This window comes from Schistocerca piceifrons, chromosome 2, assembly GCF_021461385.2.
Source record: "Schistocerca piceifrons isolate TAMUIC-IGC-003096 chromosome 2, iqSchPice1.1, whole genome shotgun sequence".
NCBI classification, from domain to species: Eukaryota; Metazoa; Arthropoda; class Insecta; order Orthoptera; family Acrididae; genus Schistocerca; species Schistocerca piceifrons.
The window spans coordinates 989,369,998-989,391,340 of record NC_060139.1 but is presented as its reverse complement, the minus strand read 5'-3'; the positions used below and the strand labels follow the sequence as shown (position 1 = coordinate 989,391,340).

Genomic DNA, 21,343 nt, shown 5'->3' with positions numbered 1-21,343 from the left:
ATTTTAGATGTGACAATGTTAAACGGCATTGCTATGTTTTATTTTACATGCCAGTCTTATAAACAAAAATATAGCTACTGTATAAAAAATAATACTAGAAGACTAAGAATAAAACAATGACAGGGTATGGTACGGAATTAACAGGTACCTGTGACAAACACTGAAGCAGGTGACATGCACTACTGGCCAATAAAATATATGCACAAAATTATATATATAATACCAGTTTATATTGACTTTTGTTTCTTTGTAAAATGTAAAGGAAAAGAAAAAACTGAAGAGTGGCTAAAACTTATGAGACAGACTATATTATCATAGAATAATATCAGTTGCACGTAAGTATATAAAGATGTTTATGAAACAAATATTGTAACATAAATCTTGTATATAACATTAGTCAGAAAATAGAGGGTGAACCGTAAATTTACTTTCAAAATCTTTTCTTAAAGAATTTACTTTATTTAATAGCGATTCATGAATAACATAAACACATTTAATCACACTAGGTGAGCGTGGAAGTAGTCGCCAGGAAGTAACTGATGGAAAATGAAATTACTTTTAACAAATGTGAATTTTATTTCTAAAAGCTTTTCAAAAACAGATTTAAAATTATAAGCAGACAAGCACCCTCGAAATATCAAGTTACAATTTTATTTAGAGGCAGAAAGAACAATATTAACAGAATGAGCCTTCGGGCTGAGAAGCTTGCCTGCTCTCTTTCAGCATGGCCGTAGTCATGACCGCTCACAACAACCTCTGAAAGAGTACACTGGTGCAAATCTGCAACATACCAGATTACTTTAAACTAAAAAAAATTTAACAACTCACACAAACACGTAAACTATGCACCCCGTAAGAAAGAGGGATGGAAATGGTACAACACTCAAATTATTTGCCACCGAAGGTGCAATTTCTTTTTTTTTTACTTTTTTTTAAGGACTCTTACGGTGGTAGGGTGGCAACCTCATAACCTAAATGACTATTTGAATAAAACCCATAAAATGCAGACTTACATAAAATGTACAACATGCTCTACATTACCACCTCGCAAGATGATAGGCAAGATAAAAACATATTTCAAGAATTCGGCCTTTAAGCAATAAATTTGTTAACACCGAATCCGACAAACATGAGAGAGGCAGCTATTAACGTACAGCACACCGACAGACAGACACTAACTGCCTAACAAATGCGGACGAGAGACAGACGAGCAAGTTGGGGACGAGAGACTGACCAAGAAAACAAGTAGAATTTAACAAGTAAATGAAACAACATATCAGCAATCACTTAACTTCTAATAAACGGTGACGTCTGGCGAAGACCTGGTGCAGCACCCTCAAAACGCTCTCCCGAACCGTCCGCTGCCAGCCGCTTTAACGGACTCAGGAAGGCGCACCGATCTCCCGTCTCACGGCGTCGCATTTCTTACCGGCCAGACTAATCTCGTAGGTTGGCTCATGTCGCTCTCGTGTCGGCCGCGAAGCCACTACGCCTCGCTATATGGCGCGGCCACTGTACTCACGTGGCGACCTCACATGCGCCGACGCTCCAGGCGGACAAGTCATTTTGTGTCCCAGTGCGCGACCGACCAACCGATCGATCCAACCGCCAATGCCCATTGCCTGAACAAACTCGAGCAGACTGGCGGCCTAACACATAATAGCACTCCGGACGGCAGACAGACACTGACTGCCCCACACTGAGCTGGCTGCCGAGATTGCAGACTGACCCCTCGAATGCACGTGAACAGGCAACCTTTCCGCTTTCCCACCAGAGGGAGACACCAAAGCTGCGACTGCCACAGTGGCGCCACCGCCAGAAACGGAGGGCGACTGCTTTCCACTACGCGCTGCGGCGCGCTCTTCAAAACAGCAAATTTTACCACGGCTCAGAGGGAATTTAAAATACAGTACTACCAGCTGTAGTGTCAGAATATTAAAAGGATTTGAATTTCCATTATACAGTCTTAAAGTTAAACAGAAATAAACATTATAAAGACAGATAGTCAGTCATAAAATAATATTTGGCAAAATAATAAAGGTTACAAAGTATAAAATGTTTTGTAAGGGTTTGATTTTTTTTTTTTTTTTGTTCGACAACTTGGAGCCATTTGCAGCCATTTGCGATGGAATTTTTATTGGTGACAATGAGCCACGCCACTATCGAACATGACAGGTTAATTCGTGCTCAGAATAATGCACCGGCAAGAGTTTTGCAATTATACAGGCAGCATGGCTCAATATTTCTGCAGGAGACTTCCCGACTTGTTGAGTCCACGTCACGTCGAGTTGCTGCATTCCTCCGGCCAAAAGCAGGTCCGACACTGGACCAAGAAGTAGCCCACGACATTCGTCACCTCAGTGTAAATAAAATTTCGTCATATGCTGTCTTCCCTGGTGTAGGCCAGTAGCGTAGTCCGGGAAGCTCATGTGTAATAGTGAACATGGTGGTAACCAGCGTCTTATGTGTTGACAGTTGGAGGCGTTCCGGAACCTCCGATCCGCATCCGGCTCCTACATGGCGAACAACTTCCGCCAGACGCAGCCGCTGAACGGCCGCAAGGTGATCCGGAGCGATAAAGCGGAGCCAGAGCGGCGGCGCGCCAACGGGCGTCGCCAGGCAACCCAGTCCGGCCGCCGCGCACGACACGGCATCTCCAGGCGTCGCGGCGCCGCCCGACGCGTCCACCACTAAGCTGCCCCCTCCCGGTACCTGGTGCACACATCTGGGCTGCGGCGGGGACGTGGCCAAAGCCTGGATCCACAAAAATACCAGCAGGCCGATCCACACAGCTCCAGTCTACAGTCTGCTAGTTTACTGCACTCCCATCCCTATGCTACGTACAATCGAAAAACATTTCACCAAATCATTCACTACCAGAATAAAGTTAAATGTACTAAAGCAGTGAACCCCCACAAAAACGAAGTACGGAATATGTAAAGATCTATTTACAGTGACACAGCCTCGTGAAAAGTTTCTCCAATCAAATTTCGAGTAGTGGTCGCCATTGTTGCCGAGGGTGCTTCGTGACGATGCTAATCAACACCTCCTAGAAAAAGAAAAGAAAGACTGTTCACCGGTCTGTGTAACGTCATCGTACGCTGTCGGAGTAAGTGTCATCGCAATCCGTTCGGTAAAGGGAACGGAAATCTAAAATTCGTAAAGAAATCGATTTAAACTCTCTGATGATTTATGGCTTATGGAACGGCAACATTACCTCTTCGGAATGACATAATTGTTTTCTTTGTAGTTTTTTGCTGATTACTTTGAAATGGTTTCGAAACAAATGTACCAGTTATTATTGTTTGTTTTTCTTTTCACTTGCTTACTGCAATTTGAGAGAAGGTTCTCGCCAGAAGCGTCTTGCTTGTGTTTACAAATTTACTTTTATTTTTCCCCCATCTTCAGTTTAGTGCGATTTATAATAATTTTTTCACCAGAAGCCTCTCGCCTACATTTATAATGCATCTTCTGTACTTATTGCTGACTCTTCGTCTTATTTACAGGTTTTAAAGTCAGCTGTCACACACATGAACACAAGAATATCTGACAAAGAAATGAAATCTGAACTGAACTTTACTTAACCTGAAACTGATAATAGTTTTGAAATGCTTGACTGAATGGTTTTATTGTATCTCGACTGTGACGTCAGACTGGCCCTGACAAACTTTGGTGATATTTTGTGTCAACGGACACTCCATACGGCTCTTAGGTGATGAATGTTAACATGCAGCGCAGCAGCAGAGCAATTAAAAAAGAAATAAACTTTGCCCAAATACAATGCATGGAAATGCGATTATACTAACACATTAAGCTTTACTTTGAAGTACTGCGTTGCACTAAGTACAATGCGGTGACACATCATTTAGTGAGGAGACAGTGGACGTAATTTAACTTAGTTAATGATAGAAAAGAGATAAGCATACAAAAACTGTTGTGAAACTCTGATTGCTTAGCAGTTACAACAATCTTCACAAAATTTATTTTTTATAGAAAAATAAATTCAATTTTGACATGTGATTAGTTACTGAAATTGTAAAGAAGAGACGAGCCTATATTTCTGAGTGCAAAGCATCGTAGCAGATAATTTCGCTTAAAGTAATTGACCAACCCAATAAAGAAAAATCATGCTAAATATTTGCCTTTTCATATTCGTCATAAGCTACGCGCGAGCAAGCTATGCAGTGACCAGTTTTACCTGAACACTTTCATACTTCTCAAATCAGGCCTTATTATTTCATAGATCCTAAAAGCAACATCCTCTGCATTTGCATGTTGGTGTTTCGTTCGTTAGTTATACCGGACCACTCAGCACCGTGACCAATACAAGACTCTCTCCATACTTCTCACTGAAAGCTACACTGGCAACGACAATGCAACTGCAACCAAAGATCACATTGCTTGTGCTCAGATTCTCTTTGTCGTAAGCGGAGGTTAGAAACAAACATGTCTGCACAAGTGCCGAGTGTGAAACAGGAGAAACTACAGTTCCATTGCCGGCCAGAGTGGCCGTGCAGTTCTAGGCGCTACAGTCTGGAGCCGAGCGACCGCTACGGTCGCAGGTTCGAATCCTGCCTCGGGCATGGATGTGTGTGATGTCCTTAGGTTAGTTAGGTTTAATTAGTTCTAAGTTCTAGGCGACTGATGACCTCAGAAGTTAAGTCGCATAGTGCTCAGAGCCATTTGAACCATTTTACAGTTCCATTTCTAAGAAAACAATTTTTTTTTAATTTGCGAAAGTGAGGTACAAAATATCACAAATGCACAAATAAAAAGAAAACAGTCTATTTGTGCATTGTAAGATAGGAAGCAGTTCTTCACTCAGAGTGTTATACCGTGAATTATTAACATGGATTATAAACATCATGTTGCTACCCATAGACTAATTTATGATGGGTGTCCTAGTATCGAAGCTACGGTTTCAATTTAGTTTTCATTTACTGAGTAGACCTATACGAAATTTCTTGCTTTCCAACGGGCCGCTTACTGAAATTGTGGCAGCAGAACACGGAAATGAATACTACAGCCTGCCAGATTTGTATTACTGGATCAAATACTGAAGACTGCTACGTGAATGCAGGAAAGCTAATGTTCTTGAAGAAGCGTCTGCATGAAATTCAGTTATCGGATTTATACAAACGAATATCGGAGGGGGGGGGGGGGGGGCGTCGACTGCCCGAGAAAAAGAATCACAATGAACTGAAAAGAATCACGATTAACTGTACTCTTCGCCATTAAAATTAACCTCTTTTAAGAACGTAAAGGAAACAAAAACTCACACTGGAAATTAAATAAGGAGTAAAATTATTCCAGTGAATTCTTGATAGTCATTACTTCTTCATTGTTTCATCCTCCAGAAATTTAAATACAATAGTTTTCGAGCCTCCGTCATACTGTCTTATAGAAGTCGGCACTGAACAACGAAACGGCATTTTGGCAGGTTGATCGAACACACACAGATCGTCAAATATAGTGCACACAAAGTAAACAAAAACAATTCACGTTCAGTCACGTAGTAATTACGCTCAAGAATGATCTCAGTTGCGATAAATAGCGTGCTGTGCGAGTGTTTGTACGAATCTTTTGTTGCCTACGTACGATGTCATGTTGTAACGTTACGCAGAACGCGTATAGGCTTTCTTTTACAGGAGGCACTAGGCAAACCGCCGTCGGTTTCTCGGTGCGTCAGAGTGCATCACTCCTCTCGTTTGTCATAGTGTAAACGCCATTACTTGAAGCATGCGTGCCAATGGGCACCGAGGAATGCTTTCATCTAATCAAATTGAAAAAAAATGTGCTCATTTAAACGGAACCACAAAGGAGAAGCGAAACATAGTCTGGCAAAAAGGGAAGATAGGAGGCTAGAAATAAGGGTGATCCTCCAGCAGCCGGTATCAGTTTTATATTTGGTTAGGTTTAGGGCGCTTAACATCCAGGCACTAGCGCCATATAAATATCGAATTCGGAACTGGAAAAAAGAACAACTGTCGGGTCCAAGGGGCCCAGTGCAGATGCAGCTCCTGGAGCCACGACAGATCATGTTGAAACGGCTGTGTGGCCCAGATCAACGGGTGTACCTTTTTCGCAGTTGTTTCACACATTACGCTCTGCGCAAGTGAAGGGACGATACAGCTGCCTCGCGAAACACCCTCGCACAATTGTTTGATGAGGAAAGTTATGCGTACTGCAAACACAATTCAAGAATTTCGGAAACATGGATTGAGGAAGTCTACAAAGAACAACCGATTGCTGAATTTACATTTTTTGATAGTCTAGCTTCTGCAGCGCTAACGTGAGCTGCTTCCACGCGACGAGACTTGAACGATCTTTCTTTGCACTGATCTAGAACACAGTTTCCGTTGTCGAAGCTACACACTTGTAAGTGATTCACTCATAAAAGTCTGCCGCATAACGACCAGTTAGCGAGGCTTTACGTGATATTTAATTATTTCAATCCTTTGTGAAGTGTCACTTTTTTCAACTATTTGCCGAAATGTATTACAGTTGTAATTTTTTTGGTATCTTCAATGTATTTGGTGAAACTTTTAATGTAACATTTCTGTACCCACACTCTCTTAGCACATGTGCACCTGTACAATAAAGAATTTTCGCATTAAAAAGCTGTTATCCTTCACGAAACTTGCTTCACGAAACTTCCTTTGAGCCAATCTCAACTACTATCATTATTTTACATGACTAGATAGAAAATTTCTTCGAGATAATACAGCGACAGCACAGTGTTGTAAGTAACTAAACGACGAATTTATGGAAGTCAAGCTATAATATACAGAATTATGAGTACCAGACGTTTAATAGGAGCGAGCAGTAAAATGTTCACATTTCTGCATAGTATTGAACATAATTCTGATGCTCACAGGAGTTACCCTCAAGTAACGATTCGCCAAATTGCATCTTGTTTTCCCTTTCTCCTTGCGCTAACAAGACTCACTGCACTAAGAAAGAGGGGATAGATAGGAAATTAGGACCCAGGACGACCATTGTAAAATATTCAAACTTTTTTGGATTAATTCTTTGTGATATACCGTAAAGCTTAAATCTTGTTATTTATTGTTTCACGGAATAGTTAGTGTAGAAATTAAGAAAATTTTACCAGCAGTATTTACGTGGGATGATTACCTATAGAGGTAAAGTATTTAGACAAATGCGTGGTATTTAATATAGAAATAGAGGATACTGTACAAGACAAAATTAACTTGTTAACAAATAATTCTATTGGAGGGACGAAGTGCAACAACACGCCAAGACGAATGTATCGGAATCCGTGGCAGGGAGGAGACTAAGTGGTCGTCCAACTGTGGAAAACGTAATTGCTATGTACGATGTACCTGCTGTATGTGATGACCATCAACCAGAGGTATTACTGCTTAATGCCTAGTCCAATCCTGACGGCTTGCAGCCATACATGTAACGGCCGCTACCTGCCATTTTATATATGCATCATGTAATCCATTAGTCAGGCAGCTACAATAAATCGACTTGTGGAATGATGTGCACTATCTGAAGCACCCCAGTAAAACTTTGTCTGACAGTGTTTATGTATCTCAAGATACATAGCCGGGAAAGTAACCCTCAGATTGTTTTTAGTAGAATCATCATGTCAGTGCTTTAAAATCTTAGTGTGTGATGGAATTATTGTACCTCGCCCAAATAACGATATCGATTTCACCTCAGTACGTATCGACATTATCGAGTGAAAGAGGTTGTGGGCCACGGCAGTTCAGGATAGGCGGCGCACCTGGTGATTGCATGGTCCCACCACCTAGAGGCCAGATTTTCCTTACAAAGCACAACGATGTATTGTTCGCCAAGTGAAGGCAGCTGACATGATGCTCGTAGTGCGCTGCTGGAACCTGTTTGCTTTCTACCAGATTGGAATAGGGAGGGACTGCTTTGTGAACTATTAATTTCTGTGCTGATACTGACTTTGGGAGAACTTGTGGACTTTCTAGTCTTACAATTTCATCATCAAGATTACTCAGGTAGAACCATCTCATTCAGGATTTGTGAACTTTAACTTTGTTCTGAGGTTGTTTAATTGCAAATTAATAGAAGTTGTGCACATTGGTACACATGAATGGAAAAAGGTGTGCAAAAGTGACAATGAGGTGTCCAGTAACAGCTCTACGGCACATGACTAGAACCCAGTACATATTCACTTAAGACTGACATGGACCAAGAATTTCTTAAACTTTGGCAGCATCAATTAATGCTGCAACAGTAACAACAGCAACATCAACAAAATTCATATTTCCAATTAATCATAAATACTCACGTAACTTTTCTGCAAGCAACGATTCTTTAAATTCTAAATTACTTTTCCTTTCTCCTTACTCTCAAGTACTGGGTGGTTATAATTAAACTTTCCCTATTTGACACGTTATTACAATGAAATCAATTACCGTGAAAGTACCAAACTTGATAGTATTAATGTCAGCGACCTGGGGAAGAGAAATACTGTGGAATCAGTTCAACTGAATACTTTTAGCGTGCTACTACGGTGCATCATACCATTACATACTTGTACCATAACCGCTACAAATGGGCTCTATACGACGTCCATCAGTGTTCAGAATAGTCTGAAAGCGCAGGATTCCATTCTGCACTGCAGAACGAAGCATGTCCGTAGCTGTGGCGGCTACGTCTCTTGATATGCTGCGCCTCAGATCAGCACATACGTGAATGTTCCCCCTGTCTTTCAGGTAGCTCCACAATCAGAAATCACAGGGAATGAGATCAGATGATCGTGCTGGCTAAGCATTTGGAAACGATCGGCTGATAATTCGATCATATCCAAATGTGTTACGCAGAAGCAGATGAACTTCACGAGCGATGTGCTGTGGGGCTCCATCTTGAATGAAAACTGTTAAGTTCAGTGAGTGTCTTTCAGGTAGTGTAGGTATGACATGCTGGCGAAGCATATCGCAGTAACGCTGGCCAGTCACACTACACGTCTTTGGTCCTTGAGCGCCAACCTGTTCAAAAAGGAATGGGCCAATGATGAACGTAGCCGTGAAGCCATACGATACGGTGACTCGTTCACAATACACAGGAACTTCCTGCACAGTGATTGATGGTGAAGATCCCCACACTCGCCAATTCTGTTTGTTCACCTCACCAATCGGAGAAAAATTAGCTTCGTTTGTCCATGGAATGGTCCAGAGCCTGCCTCTCGTTAAATTCAGTCCTTGCGAGAAAGTGGAGAGCGATGTCAACACGCTGATGTGCGTCCTATGGTGCAAGCTGCCGTATTGTAGCGATACCATTTGAGGCCGGCCGGTGTGGCCGAGCGGTTATCGGCGCTTCAGTCTGGAACCGCGTGACCGCTCGGTCTTAGGTTCGAATCCTGCCTCGGGCATGGGTGTGTTTGATGTCCTTAGGTTGGTTAGGTTTAAGTAGTTCTAGGGGACTGATGACCACAGATGTTAAGTCCCATAGTGCTCACCGAGCGAGGTGGCGCAGTGGTTAGCACACTGGACTCGCATTCGGGAGGACGACGGTTCAATCCCGTCTCCGGCCATCCTGATTTAGGTTTTCCGTGATTTCCCTAAATCGTTTCAGGCGAATGCCGAGATGGTTCCTTTGAAAGGGCACGGCCGATTTCCTTCCCAATCCTTCCCTATCCCGAGCTTGCGCTCCGTCTCTAATGACCTCGTTGTCGACGGGACGTTAAACACTAACCACCACCACCACCACCATAGTGCTCAGAGCCATTTGAACCATTTGAGAATGGTTCGAAGCACCTTCCGTACAGTAGACAACGGCATGTTCACAGCACGCGCACTGCCTGACGATCGGGAATCGCGCGCAGCGTTGTCTCTCATAGCAACAGCGATTTCATCAACCACCTGTTATGCAACCAGACATCGGCCTCTTCCAGAAGCGGCGCCCAGTTTCCATGTGATTCGAACTTCTTCATCATGGTCGGCACAGCAGTAGGAGGAAGAGGACCATTTCATAATCCTTTCAGCCGGCGATATTCTCGAAGTGCAGCTGCAGCATTGTTGCTGTTTTGGTAACGGAGTTTCACCGATAGTGCCCTGCTCCTTTTGCCCAAGATCATGTTGACACATCAACAAGTGCACTGCGACTGGTCAGATGTGTGAGACTATGAATCACGGTAACTGATCACGGAACGTGGTGGCCATAGTTTTAACTACATGGTGGCGCTGTGAAGCATGGCAATTCTGCAGCTCATACTCTCGACATTAATGCTACCAAGTTTGGTACTCATACGGTAATTATATTCCGTGTTATAAGATGTTAAACAGGGAAAGTTTGATTTTAACCACCTGGTGGATAACATAGGACTCATGTGACGATCTACACAGAAATGGCTGTCAGATCAAAATTCATGACAGGCAATTAGCAAAAATTCTTTTATGGACGGATTCTTTGTGGTGTTACGGTAAAGATGGAATCTTATTGTTCACATTTTTACAGTGCAGCTGTACCAGCTTGCACTTCTTATATTGTCACCTATAAAATAAGGAGCGAAGACATTATAATGTCATTACTTACGAAAATTACCTTATACTTTTTCTCCTTTAACTCTAAAGTAATCTGTTAGTACACTCTCATGTTGGAGACTAAACATCAAAAAGTATTGGCCCACAAATTTCTTCTGCGGTATATCTGCATCCAAGACGATGCTGAATAACTCCAAAACAAGACAAAAAAACATAACAGATACTGCAGAGATCATTTCGTTGATCTCTGCATTGAGAAGGTATTTAATGTAATCACAAAGTCACTGAGGCTTCACATTCGGACGCAAATTCGTGTTGATTTCAATTATCAGGTACGAAAATTTTGCACTAATTGGAAATTAATAGCAAATAACATGTGTAAATAGGCTGTTTAGGTTTTTATGTTGGTAACGTCACGTAGCGCTCTGTATGAAAATCACTGACTGTGCTGTGTGCAGTCCGTGGCTGGTTTGCATTGATGGAATATTTGCCATTGTAGTGTTGGGCAGTTGGATGTGAACAGCGCGTAGCGCTGCGCAGTTGGAGGTGAGGCGCCAGCAGTGGTGGATGTGGGGAAAGAGGTGGCAGAGTTTTGAGAGCGGGTGATCTGGACGTGTGTCCATCAGACAGAGTAAATTTCTAAGACTGGATGTCATGAACTGAGATATATATATATATATATATATATATATATATATATATATATAATGACTTTTGAACACTATTAAGGTAAATACATTGTTTGTTCTCTACCAAATCTTTCATTTGCTAACTATGCCTATCAGTAGTTAGCGCCTTCAGTAGTTAGAATCTTTTATTTAGCTGGCAGTATTGGCGCTCGCTGTATTGCAGTAGTTCGAGTAACGAAGATTTTTGTGAGGTAAGTGATTCGTGAAAGGTATAGGTTAATGTTAGTCAGGGCCATTCTTTTGTAGGGTTTATTGAAAGTCAGATTGCGTTGCGCTAAAAATATTGTGTGACACTTTAGTGTTGATCAGAATAAGTAAAGAGAGAAATGTCTGAGTACGTTCAGTTCTGCTCAGCTGTTTGAAAATCAAATAACGTAAGAGGTTTATCAGCACAGTAATTCACTAATTTTTAGAAGGGGACGTTTCACATGTGTGTGGCAACTGCAAGAATTTAAATGGAGTGCATTGGAATCATATTATGGCTAGATTGATCTGATATTTGGTTTGTTTCTGTCACATACTACAGTGCATTGTGTTAATAAGTATCTGAGGGTTGCTTTCCAGTGTTTGGTTGTTACGTTGAGATAAGTGGGAAATTGTCAGGCAAACTGTTAACTGGAGGGATGTAAGCTCCCTACTAGGTTTGAAGGTGGTTTACCTACAAATGTAACTCAGAAACGTGCCCTGAAGTGAAAACACACTCCCTACAGAATGTTTAGATACAGGAGTCGTACTAATAATGCGATCTGACTGTTAAATTTATACTATATTACCCACACACGAAAGGCTTGCTTTGCGCAACGACTTATGATGAGCATTGTACAAGGAAAATAATTTACAAGAACACAATTGGTTGTAGAGAACGTCTAACCAAACTAAACTAAACTCCTCCCTAACAGGCCATGAAGGCCCAACGGCACCGACCTGCCGCCGTGCCATCCTCAGACCACAGGCGTCACTGGATGCGGATATGGAGGGGAATGTGGTCAGCACACTGCTCTCCCGGCCGTATGTCAGTTTCCGAGACCGGAGCCGCTACTTCTCAATCAAGTAGCTCCTCAGTTTGATTCACAAGGGCTGAGTGCACCCCGCTTACCAACAGCGCTCGGCAAACCGGATGGTCACCCATCCAAGAGCTAGCCCAGCCCGACAGCCCTTGACTTCGGTGATCTGATGGGAACCAATGTTTCCACTGCGGCAAGGCCGTTGACGAGAACGTCTAACACTGCATGATAAACGTGTAAGCAACAGGGTTCACAGTTTCGTGACGTGAAATATGTTTGTGGAACCACGCTCTTATTATAACTCACAGGACATGAAATAATCACACTTAATACCCTGTCCAGTCACATTAATGTGAACAGGTGTCAAAAGCCAGAATAATCACCTTTTGCAGCACAGTCCACTGCAAGACAAGCAGGAAGAGACTTGATGAAGCTCTGGCAGGTACCCAGGGGACGTGGAGCACTGCTGAGTCCATTGCCGTGACCAGCTGTACTTAGCGTGCACAGCCCAATCGAGGTAGTCCCACAGATTCTCGACTGAGTATAAATCCGGCGTATGGGAGTATGGTAACCACACCTTGGTGCTCTTCGGAAAACGCACGTGTACTGCAAGCTGTGTGACATTTTCCATTGCCTGCCGGTGTGGCCGTGCGGTTCTAGGCGCTGCAGTCTGGAACCGCGTGACCGCTACGGTCGCAGGTTCGAATCCTGCCTGGGGCATGGATGTGTGTGATGTCCTTAGTTTAGTTAGGTTTAAGTAGTTCTAAGTTCTAGGGGACTGATGACCTCAGAGGTTAAGTCCCATAGTGCTCAGAGCCATTTGAGCCATGTTGCATTGTCCTACTGGTAGGTACCATAGTGCTGAGGAAAAACAAACAGGATTTAGGGATGGAGATGGTCCCTCAGAATGACGAGGTCACCCAGGGAATGCTACAAAAACATTTCCCAGAAAAAAATGGCTCTGAGCACTATGGGACTTAACAGCTGTGGTCATCAGTCCCCTAGAACTTAGAACTACTTAAACCTAACTAACCTAAGGACATCACACACATCCATGCCCGAGGCAGGATTCGAACCTGCGACCGTAGCAGTCGCGCGGTTCCGGACTGCGCGCCTAGAACCGCGAGACCACCGCGGCCGGCCATTTCCCAGATCATAACGCCCCATCCTCCACTCTGGACCCTTCTGATGATGACTGCAGGGTGTTCGCGGTCACTCTGATGGAGCATAATAAGTGATTCACCTGAAAACGTAGCCTCAGTGGACGTCCAGTTGCGTTACTGGAGTGCATTTTCCAGCCTTCGTCACCGATGAACAGGAGACAGCATGGATGCATGCTGCAGAGGCTCATACACAGCAACGTTCGCTGAACAGTCCTTAAGAAGACACTGTTGGTAGCCACTTGGTTCATGTTGGAGGTCTACGAACAGCGGTGCACCACAGTTGCCCTGACGCCAGTTTTGGACAGCACCATTTTGCCACACACGGTTCACTTTAACTTCGGCGGCAAGCGAGCATTTTATAGACTTTACCGTCTCGAAAATGCTTCCACCCTTGACCCGAAAGCCAACGATCTTGTCCTCCAGGCGTCAGATAAAACGCTTATTTGCGCAACACGACAACGAGTGCAGCCTTTCAGGTGTCCCCCTAGCACGCTTAATATACCCTCCACTGCTAATGTTGCCACTTACCGTCTCTGATTAGTTATTGCATGTTGACGTCGAACACAGGCGGTGGCATAAAAGTGACTGAACCGTGTAGTGTAGAGATTAGCGATTCTGCCAGTTGTGTCAAACTACGTCACCTGCCTTTTATCCTAAAAAAAATTACGCAGGGGACAGCAAGAACAATGTTGACCGTGATTGGTTCTGGTTTTGAGATTGATGGCATTAAGAATTTTAGAAAATCACTAGCAGGGCTCACGGCAACTGTGCATCCTGTATCGAATGATATTGAGCTAATTGCTAAAAGTAAATCGGCGTAAACTCGTCTGAATATGGAGGCGGTAACAAGGAAAGCGGTTTATCTGAAAATTATTTAACACGTCCACGTAAGAAAAGAGGCAAGGGAAAATGTATATGTAACGGAAAAAATTGAATACAGCTTTATATGGAGTGTGGCGAATTTAAATATGTTATCATTGGATGAATTATAGCAAACAGATTCTGTACCGCACATCGAAACCTGAACTCTTCACAAACTCACAAAAACCATGTCCCCATATGGGAAACGCGCTTTAAAGTCATAAAAGTTTCAACGAAATTTATTTCTTTAAACTTCGCGATGCGAGCCAAGAAAGCTATTATGTGTCACCCGTCCGCAGCTCGTGGTCGTGCGGTAGCGTTCTCGCTTCCCACGCCCGGGTTCCCGGGTTCGATTCCCGGGGGGGTCAGGGATTTTCTCTGCCTCGTGATGACTGGGTGTTGTGTCATGTCCTTAGGTTAGTTAGGTTTAAGAGTTCTAAGTTCTAGGGGACTGATGATCATAGATGTTAAGTCCAATACTGCTCAGAGCCATTTGAACCATTTTGAACGTGTCACCCGCACTATCTCTGTGAATGATTAAGAAACCTTACTGAAAATCTGTCCTATATGCGCGTAACAAAACTGTACCCAATGGAACGACCATGCTCCAAACACCGAAATCACCCAAAACGAGACTTCACTGCAGGCTCGCGAAAACTACTGTCTCTTCAAACAACCCACCAAGGTTCACATCGATGAGAACTGGGACCTAACTGGTCCAGCAAACTTGAACTCAGATAGTTCATAAATGCTTTACGAAATGTGTAAGTTCACTCCCCGTTTCCTGGGTCCCTGTACTATTATGCGTATTTTATGCCCAGTTAATCTTCTGATAAAGGATAACCACACCGGTAAGCAATACCGGGTCCATGTTAATCAAATTAATTTTGGTTAGGCCACTTGTTGGGTTACCCCCAGGTTGGTGTTTGAGGGGGGGGGGGGGAGATTGAGCCATGTTGCGGCTTGCATTGGTGCCGTTAGTAGGTTGGCGTCGTGTAATAGGGATAGTGGATAGTGGCGTCTCGTTTTCTTCTTGTGTTTACTGGTGCCACTACGTTTGCTAGCGTTGTCTGTCCTTGAGTGGCAGCAGTAGCGGTTATCAATATATAGTATGGTGTTATTGTCTTTGGAGGGACGTAAAATGTTTTCCGGGTCGGAGTGTGTCGGGGAGTTCGGTTGGGATGGAGCAACAGTGAACTACGACAGCGCGGGAACATGCTGGGACTGCTGGCAGCACACTGGCACTGTCAGATCGAGGGGCTGTCGTTTCGAGGGCCACAACCTCGTTGTCCAGTGGACCCAGGACGTTTGAATTGAGTGAACATTAACCCAGTAGTGAAACCTCCACTATTTTGAGATCACAGAGTTTGTTCGCGCGTTGCTGCTCGCAGGGTCGCTGAGACAAACAGCAACGAGTGGAGTGTTTGGAGTTGGCGAAATTAATTAGCCGTCCTATTATTATTATTATTATTAATCGTTGAATTCCTTGTGTTATTATTGGTGAAGTTCAACTAGCGGTATTTCTCAGCCTAGTGGCATCTAAGGCCCCAGTTACCTGCCATGGAGGTTAGCGTATTTTCGCGGCAGTGTACCTCTCCTCGCCTTGCCACTGCAGTCCGGTAAGGTGTGTAGTTCGACAGGCTCCTTGATTGTGGTCAGATATTTTGTTTCTTTTGGACTGCTTTGGTCGTAGTGGTTCCTTCTGCTTCTGGTTGTTCTAAGCACTGGATTCTGAAGACACAGTGCGGTCCGCCGGTTGCGTCTTGCCTGAGTTATTCCATCGTTGTATTGATTATCATACATTAAGTAGATTTTGCAAAAGTCTTGGTCTGCGATTAAAATGTCACTACTTTCAGTTGCCATCTGATTAAGTGAATACAACACTTTGCTGCCTGTGTCATCGATTATGAAGTCGAGCAACTTTCCCAGGTCGATCCTTGGTGCACTGTCTGAGACCCACTTCTCTCTTGATTTGGTCAGATTGTGATGATTGTTTGTTTAAAAAAGCATTTTAATTTTGAATTATTACTGTTTGGGCCTTCAGCCGACAAAGAGTTTGTTGAATTTATTGTTCATAAGGCCGTCAGCCGTGAGTGTAACTTGTCTTAAGGAATTATAATTAGACAAAATATCTTAACACTGAAATGTTGATGATTGTTCTTTAAATATCTCTCGAAGAAGTTCAACTGCTTCTCAAAAATTTGCTATCCAGGCCTTCATCCGTCCAACTGTTTTTTGAGTTATTACTACTGGGGCCTTCAGCTGACAAATAATCTGAATTTCTTGTCAGTAAGGGCTTCAACCTTGAACGCAAATTGGTCTTAAGAATTTTTAATTAGATATTGTCTCTTAATAGTGTAATTCTGATGATTGTCTTTTTTTAAAAATATTTTAGTATCTCTTGGACAACTTTAACTGGTTCTTAAGAATTTGCTATCCAGGCTTTCAGCCGTCAAATTGTTTATTGAGTTTCACTATTGGGGCCTTCAGCAGACAAATAATTAGAATTTCTGGTCAATAAGGCCTTCAACCGTGAGTGCAACTTGCTTAAGAATTTTTTAAATTAGACATTGAGTCTTAACAGTCAAATCTGATAGTTGTTCCTTATTGTCAGCCTTATTTGCAACTGTTCCCAAATATAGTATACATGATTAAAAAAAACTGAGCAGCCAGCGGTAGCTGATTACGGTCCCGTCCACACCGAATCCTGCCTTTCCCTAAGAACCAGGTCTCAGTGAGGTTGACGGAACTCGAAAAAGATTTCTGGAAAGTTCTTCCAACTTAATTAGTAATGTCTTGTAAGGAGTGCATCACTGGCACAGGGAATTTTTCAGACAGGTTGAAACATGAAACTGTTTAACCATTTCATAAGAAAGATGGTAAGACAGACTTAAACAAGCATTATCCTATTTCCTTATTGATATGTTTTTCCAAAATACTCGAAAAAGTAATGTACTCATGGGCAGCCGTACACTTATATTCAAACAATTTTTTTAGCATATTGTAGTTTGGATCTCAGAAGGGTTGCACGACTGAGAATGCTGTTTATACTTTCACTAATCACATTGTACAATAAACAATAATACATAGCCAGGTCGAATTTCTTTGGCCTTTCCAAGGTGTTTGATTTTGCAAATCATGTTACTAGCTTAGACAAACACTAGTTTAGTAGAATTGGTGGCTTTGTAGGCAGCTAGTTTATATCATAGATAACAAACATAACGCAAAAGTTAGTGCTGAATAATTTAGAAGTGCCGGAAAGGTAGAAAAGTTTAGTGATTTGGGGAAAAACGATCACAAAGTGAGTCGTATAGGTTTCAGTCTTGGGTCCATTAGTTTCCTTATACATTGAAGAGACAGAGAAACTGGTACACCTTGCTAATGTCGTGTAGGGCCCCCCGAGCACGCAGAAGCGGCATGGACTCGCCTAATGCTCAATAATGTTCATGTCTGGAGAGTTTCATGGCCAGCGGAAGTGTTTAAACTCATAAGAGTGTTCCTGGAGCCATTCTGTAGCAATTCTGGACGTGTGGGATGTCGCATTGTCCTGCTGGAATTTTTAAAGTCCGTCGGAATGCACAATGGACACGAATGGAAGCAAGTGATCACTCAGGATGCTTACGTACGCGTCACCTGTCAGAGTCGTATCGGGGGTGAAGTGGCTATTCTAGAGGAGTAGTTATTTATTTATTTTGTTTATTTGGTGACTTTAAAAACACGCGTATGGTAATGAGCCTCGGCGTATTTGTTCTTTAAAGAGCATGGACTCAAAAATTTATTTTGGACCCTCACAAAACTGGAAAAATACTCCTCTTACCATCACATTCAGGCTGTGGTAGTCGAATCCCAGCTCTCGGCGTAAGCTGAAAAGTAAAATCTTAAAACTTATGTTGCTCCCCACTGCGGCTCATTGCTGTGAAGAAATGTTTGTTAAATGTTGAAGCGGGCGATCTCTGCGCTTCCGCTAAGATTTCGCTTTTTAGATCGAAGCGTAACGGCGTCCGTTGAAACAGCGGTCGCTGTTATTGTAGAGCTATAAACGTCTTAAGAAAAATTAAACCAATGCAAGGAACATGACAGAGGGCTCACTGTGCATTGAAATAACTCAAATAGAAACTTTAACGTACTATATTAAGAAGGTCAACAGCATAAAAGCTTACATTACTTTCGTGCAGCAAGATGTCTGCTTCTTAACACCATAAACAAGTGAGGGAGGAGGAGGAGAAGAAAAATCTAGGAGCGTTCTTCTCCCGTATTAACATCATAGAGCTTATTACATTTTAAGAGTTTACTCCTTGATACTAAGATTAAAATTTAATATTTACAATAAAACATGGATATTTTTCTCCGCCTATGCGGTCGGTGAAACACGTAATGTTCGTGTACTTTTATTTCGTCGTATAATACTTCTCGTTCCAAGTTTTTTGTTTTAAATGTCGACGTCACAGTCGTCACTGGGACGGTACAAGGGTCCCATATCACTCCAACTGCACAACGCCCCGCACCATTACAGAGCCTCCACCAGCTTGAATGTTCCCCTGCTGATATGCGGTGTCCACGGATTCATGGTTTGTCTCCATAGACATACACATCCATCCTCCGTGCGCCAGACACTTCTCTTATATAGGCGTTTCCGACTCGCATGGACCAGGAGAATCAGCAACTTTAATGGTTCAAATGGCTCTGAGCACTATGCGACTTAACTTCTGAGGTCATCAGTCGCCTAGAACTTAGAACTAATTAAACCTAACTAACCTAAGGACATCACACACATCCATGCCCGAGGCAGGATTCGAACCTGCGACCGGAGCGGTCATTCGGCTCCAGAATGTAGCGCCTAGAACCGCACGGCCACTCCGGCCGGCTCAACAACTTTAGACGGTGGTACGTTAACGGCGGAAGTGAAAGCAGATCAGCGTCAGACGATCGAAGAAGCGTCATACACTCTTAGCTGACTTCGATTGACCATTCAAGAACATCTAGAAAAAATTGTTGAAGACATCACATGCAGCTCATTGCTTCAGCGGTAGCCTACACTACAGAAGCGTTTTTTGATCGTTTGGTCTCTGAAGACGACAAAAGGGTCCTCTATGATAATCCAAAACTCAAAAGGCAGTGGCTGTCTCCTAATGAATCCCCACGAAGTATAGCTAAGCCAGGTTTACACCCCAAAAAGACACTTTTGTGTGTTTGGTTGAGTAGTCGTGGGGTCGTCCTGAAACCTGGACAAATTGCGAATACAGACATTTACTGTGGACTTAATTTTTAATTGAAAAGTGCCCAGCGATTGCCAACAGAAAAGGTGTTATTCTGCAAAACGATAATGCAAGACCGTACTGCGCAAGACGAAACCTGGAAAAAATTAATGAATTGCGCTGGGAGATACTGCCTCGTCCACCATACTTTTCCTATATCGAACCATCGAATTCCCATTCATTTCTGTCGTTACAACGTTTGGTGAGTGGCAAAGAAACTGAAAATGTGGATGACGTCCATAAAGCCATCTGGAGACAATTTGCTCAAAAATCAACTGAATTTTATGGAACTTGCATTGAAAATCTGAACCCTGGATGACAAAATGGTTTGTTAACAATGGTGATTACGTTATTAATTAAAAATAAAAACTGTTAACAATAATTTTATCTGTTTGAATGTAATGTAAGAAACGACCTTACTCTCCGATCGCCCTAATATATTTTTCTGTGGTGTCAGCAAGTACATTAGCCTGATCTCTGCTCAAACCGAAATTACCTAAGGGCTCAAGAAGAAAATAAGCATTATATCCTTCCAAAAGGTGAAAGAAAACGTGTATGTGTCATGGTAGTTTATAATTCTGGTTGGATGAATTATGTGCTGCACCGCACAATTTGCCGGTTTTAAGGCAATGATCCTCGTGTGGTCCTTTAACTTGTTAGTTTACGGTAGCCTACGAATATACTTGTCAGCTGCGTTATAGTACAATGAGTGATTTTTCCACGTGCTGGTTAGGAATTTTGGTGTAATAAACCACATCAACTTCCTGTTAGCTCAAAAAGCAATCATCTCAAAGAATCTTACCCACTGTATGATCTACAAAATTATGACTCTAGTTGCAACGGGGCGGGTTATAAAATCTCAAACCGTATATCAACTAGATCAGTAAGCATGTTGAAGTCTAGCCTATTCATTTTGCATTGATAGATACTGGTTCAGACGACGAAAGTAGCGCTGAAGAAAAATCGACTACACATCTACGAAACAAAGGTCGCATATCTCAAGCATGGTGGCAGCATCTGAAAGTTCGTAAAAATATTGAGCGTTCGGGATTCTAAATAACTTGCGTGAAAATTTTTCGAAATTCAGTTGATTAGGCTTTATTGCGTCAAAAACAAGTATTAAATGGCTGTTATGTCGGTATTTACTATCAAACTATTATTGGTACAAGTTACTTACTGTTCTTCTTCTGCAAAAGGCAGTAACGAGAAATTCACCAGTCCTACTTGAACAATTTTCACCTCTACACAGCCACTGACCCATATCAATTTGAGATTTACTTCATCAAGTCGTTCAGTGGGCTTCTTAAAAACAAGTACTCCCTCAAAGTTGTCCGAGATGTTCTCTAAATATGCCACACAGACCTTAAGTACGATCAGAAAGCTTAAACGCAGATAACTTCCAAAAAATCCGCCTAAAATCTCCAGACTTTCACTATAGTATTCAAAACTAAATTCGCTCTATCGTTCCGATAACAGAACCGAAAGAACATAATGTTTATATGATGTTACCAAAAAACTGCGTACTCCGGTTCCTCATTGGTCTGCGCAATAAGCATGTTCACGAGCGACTCGTAGAGATGAAGAACTGTAGCACAAAGCACTACACAAGGAGCGGTCAATTACTCGCAGTAATTCCTAAGTCATCCAACAGAAAGCAAGTTCTAAATGAAATGTATTTACGAAACCAAATTTAATTAAATAAAACAAAGAATGCTTTATCCCTAGAAACGAAATACTAATTGGTTTAATACCTAACTTCTCTTCTAACTGTTTTTATTCAAAGGCATGCATACTGGTAGCACAATAATTTTCCCACGCATGTTTATTACGTAGTTGTCAATAAAATAAAACATGCACACCTTCGCATGTTCTCCATACACTCCC

The 21,343-nt window shown here is 42.4% G+C and overlaps 1 protein-coding gene across 1 annotated transcript in view; it reads left to right on the top strand.

The window, feature by feature from the left end:
• Positions 1-3,258, top strand: part of LOC124777552 (carbonic anhydrase 2-like) — a 145,103-nt gene extending 141,845 nt beyond the window's left edge. The window contains exon 7 of the mRNA XM_047253008.1: positions 2,476-3,258. Within this exon, the coding sequence (XP_047108964.1) occupies positions 2,476-2,694 (219 nt within the window). The 3' untranslated portion in view covers positions 2,695-3,258. The remainder of the gene's footprint in view (positions 1-2,475) is intronic.
• The last annotated feature ends 18,085 nt before the right edge of the window (positions 3,259-21,343 follow it).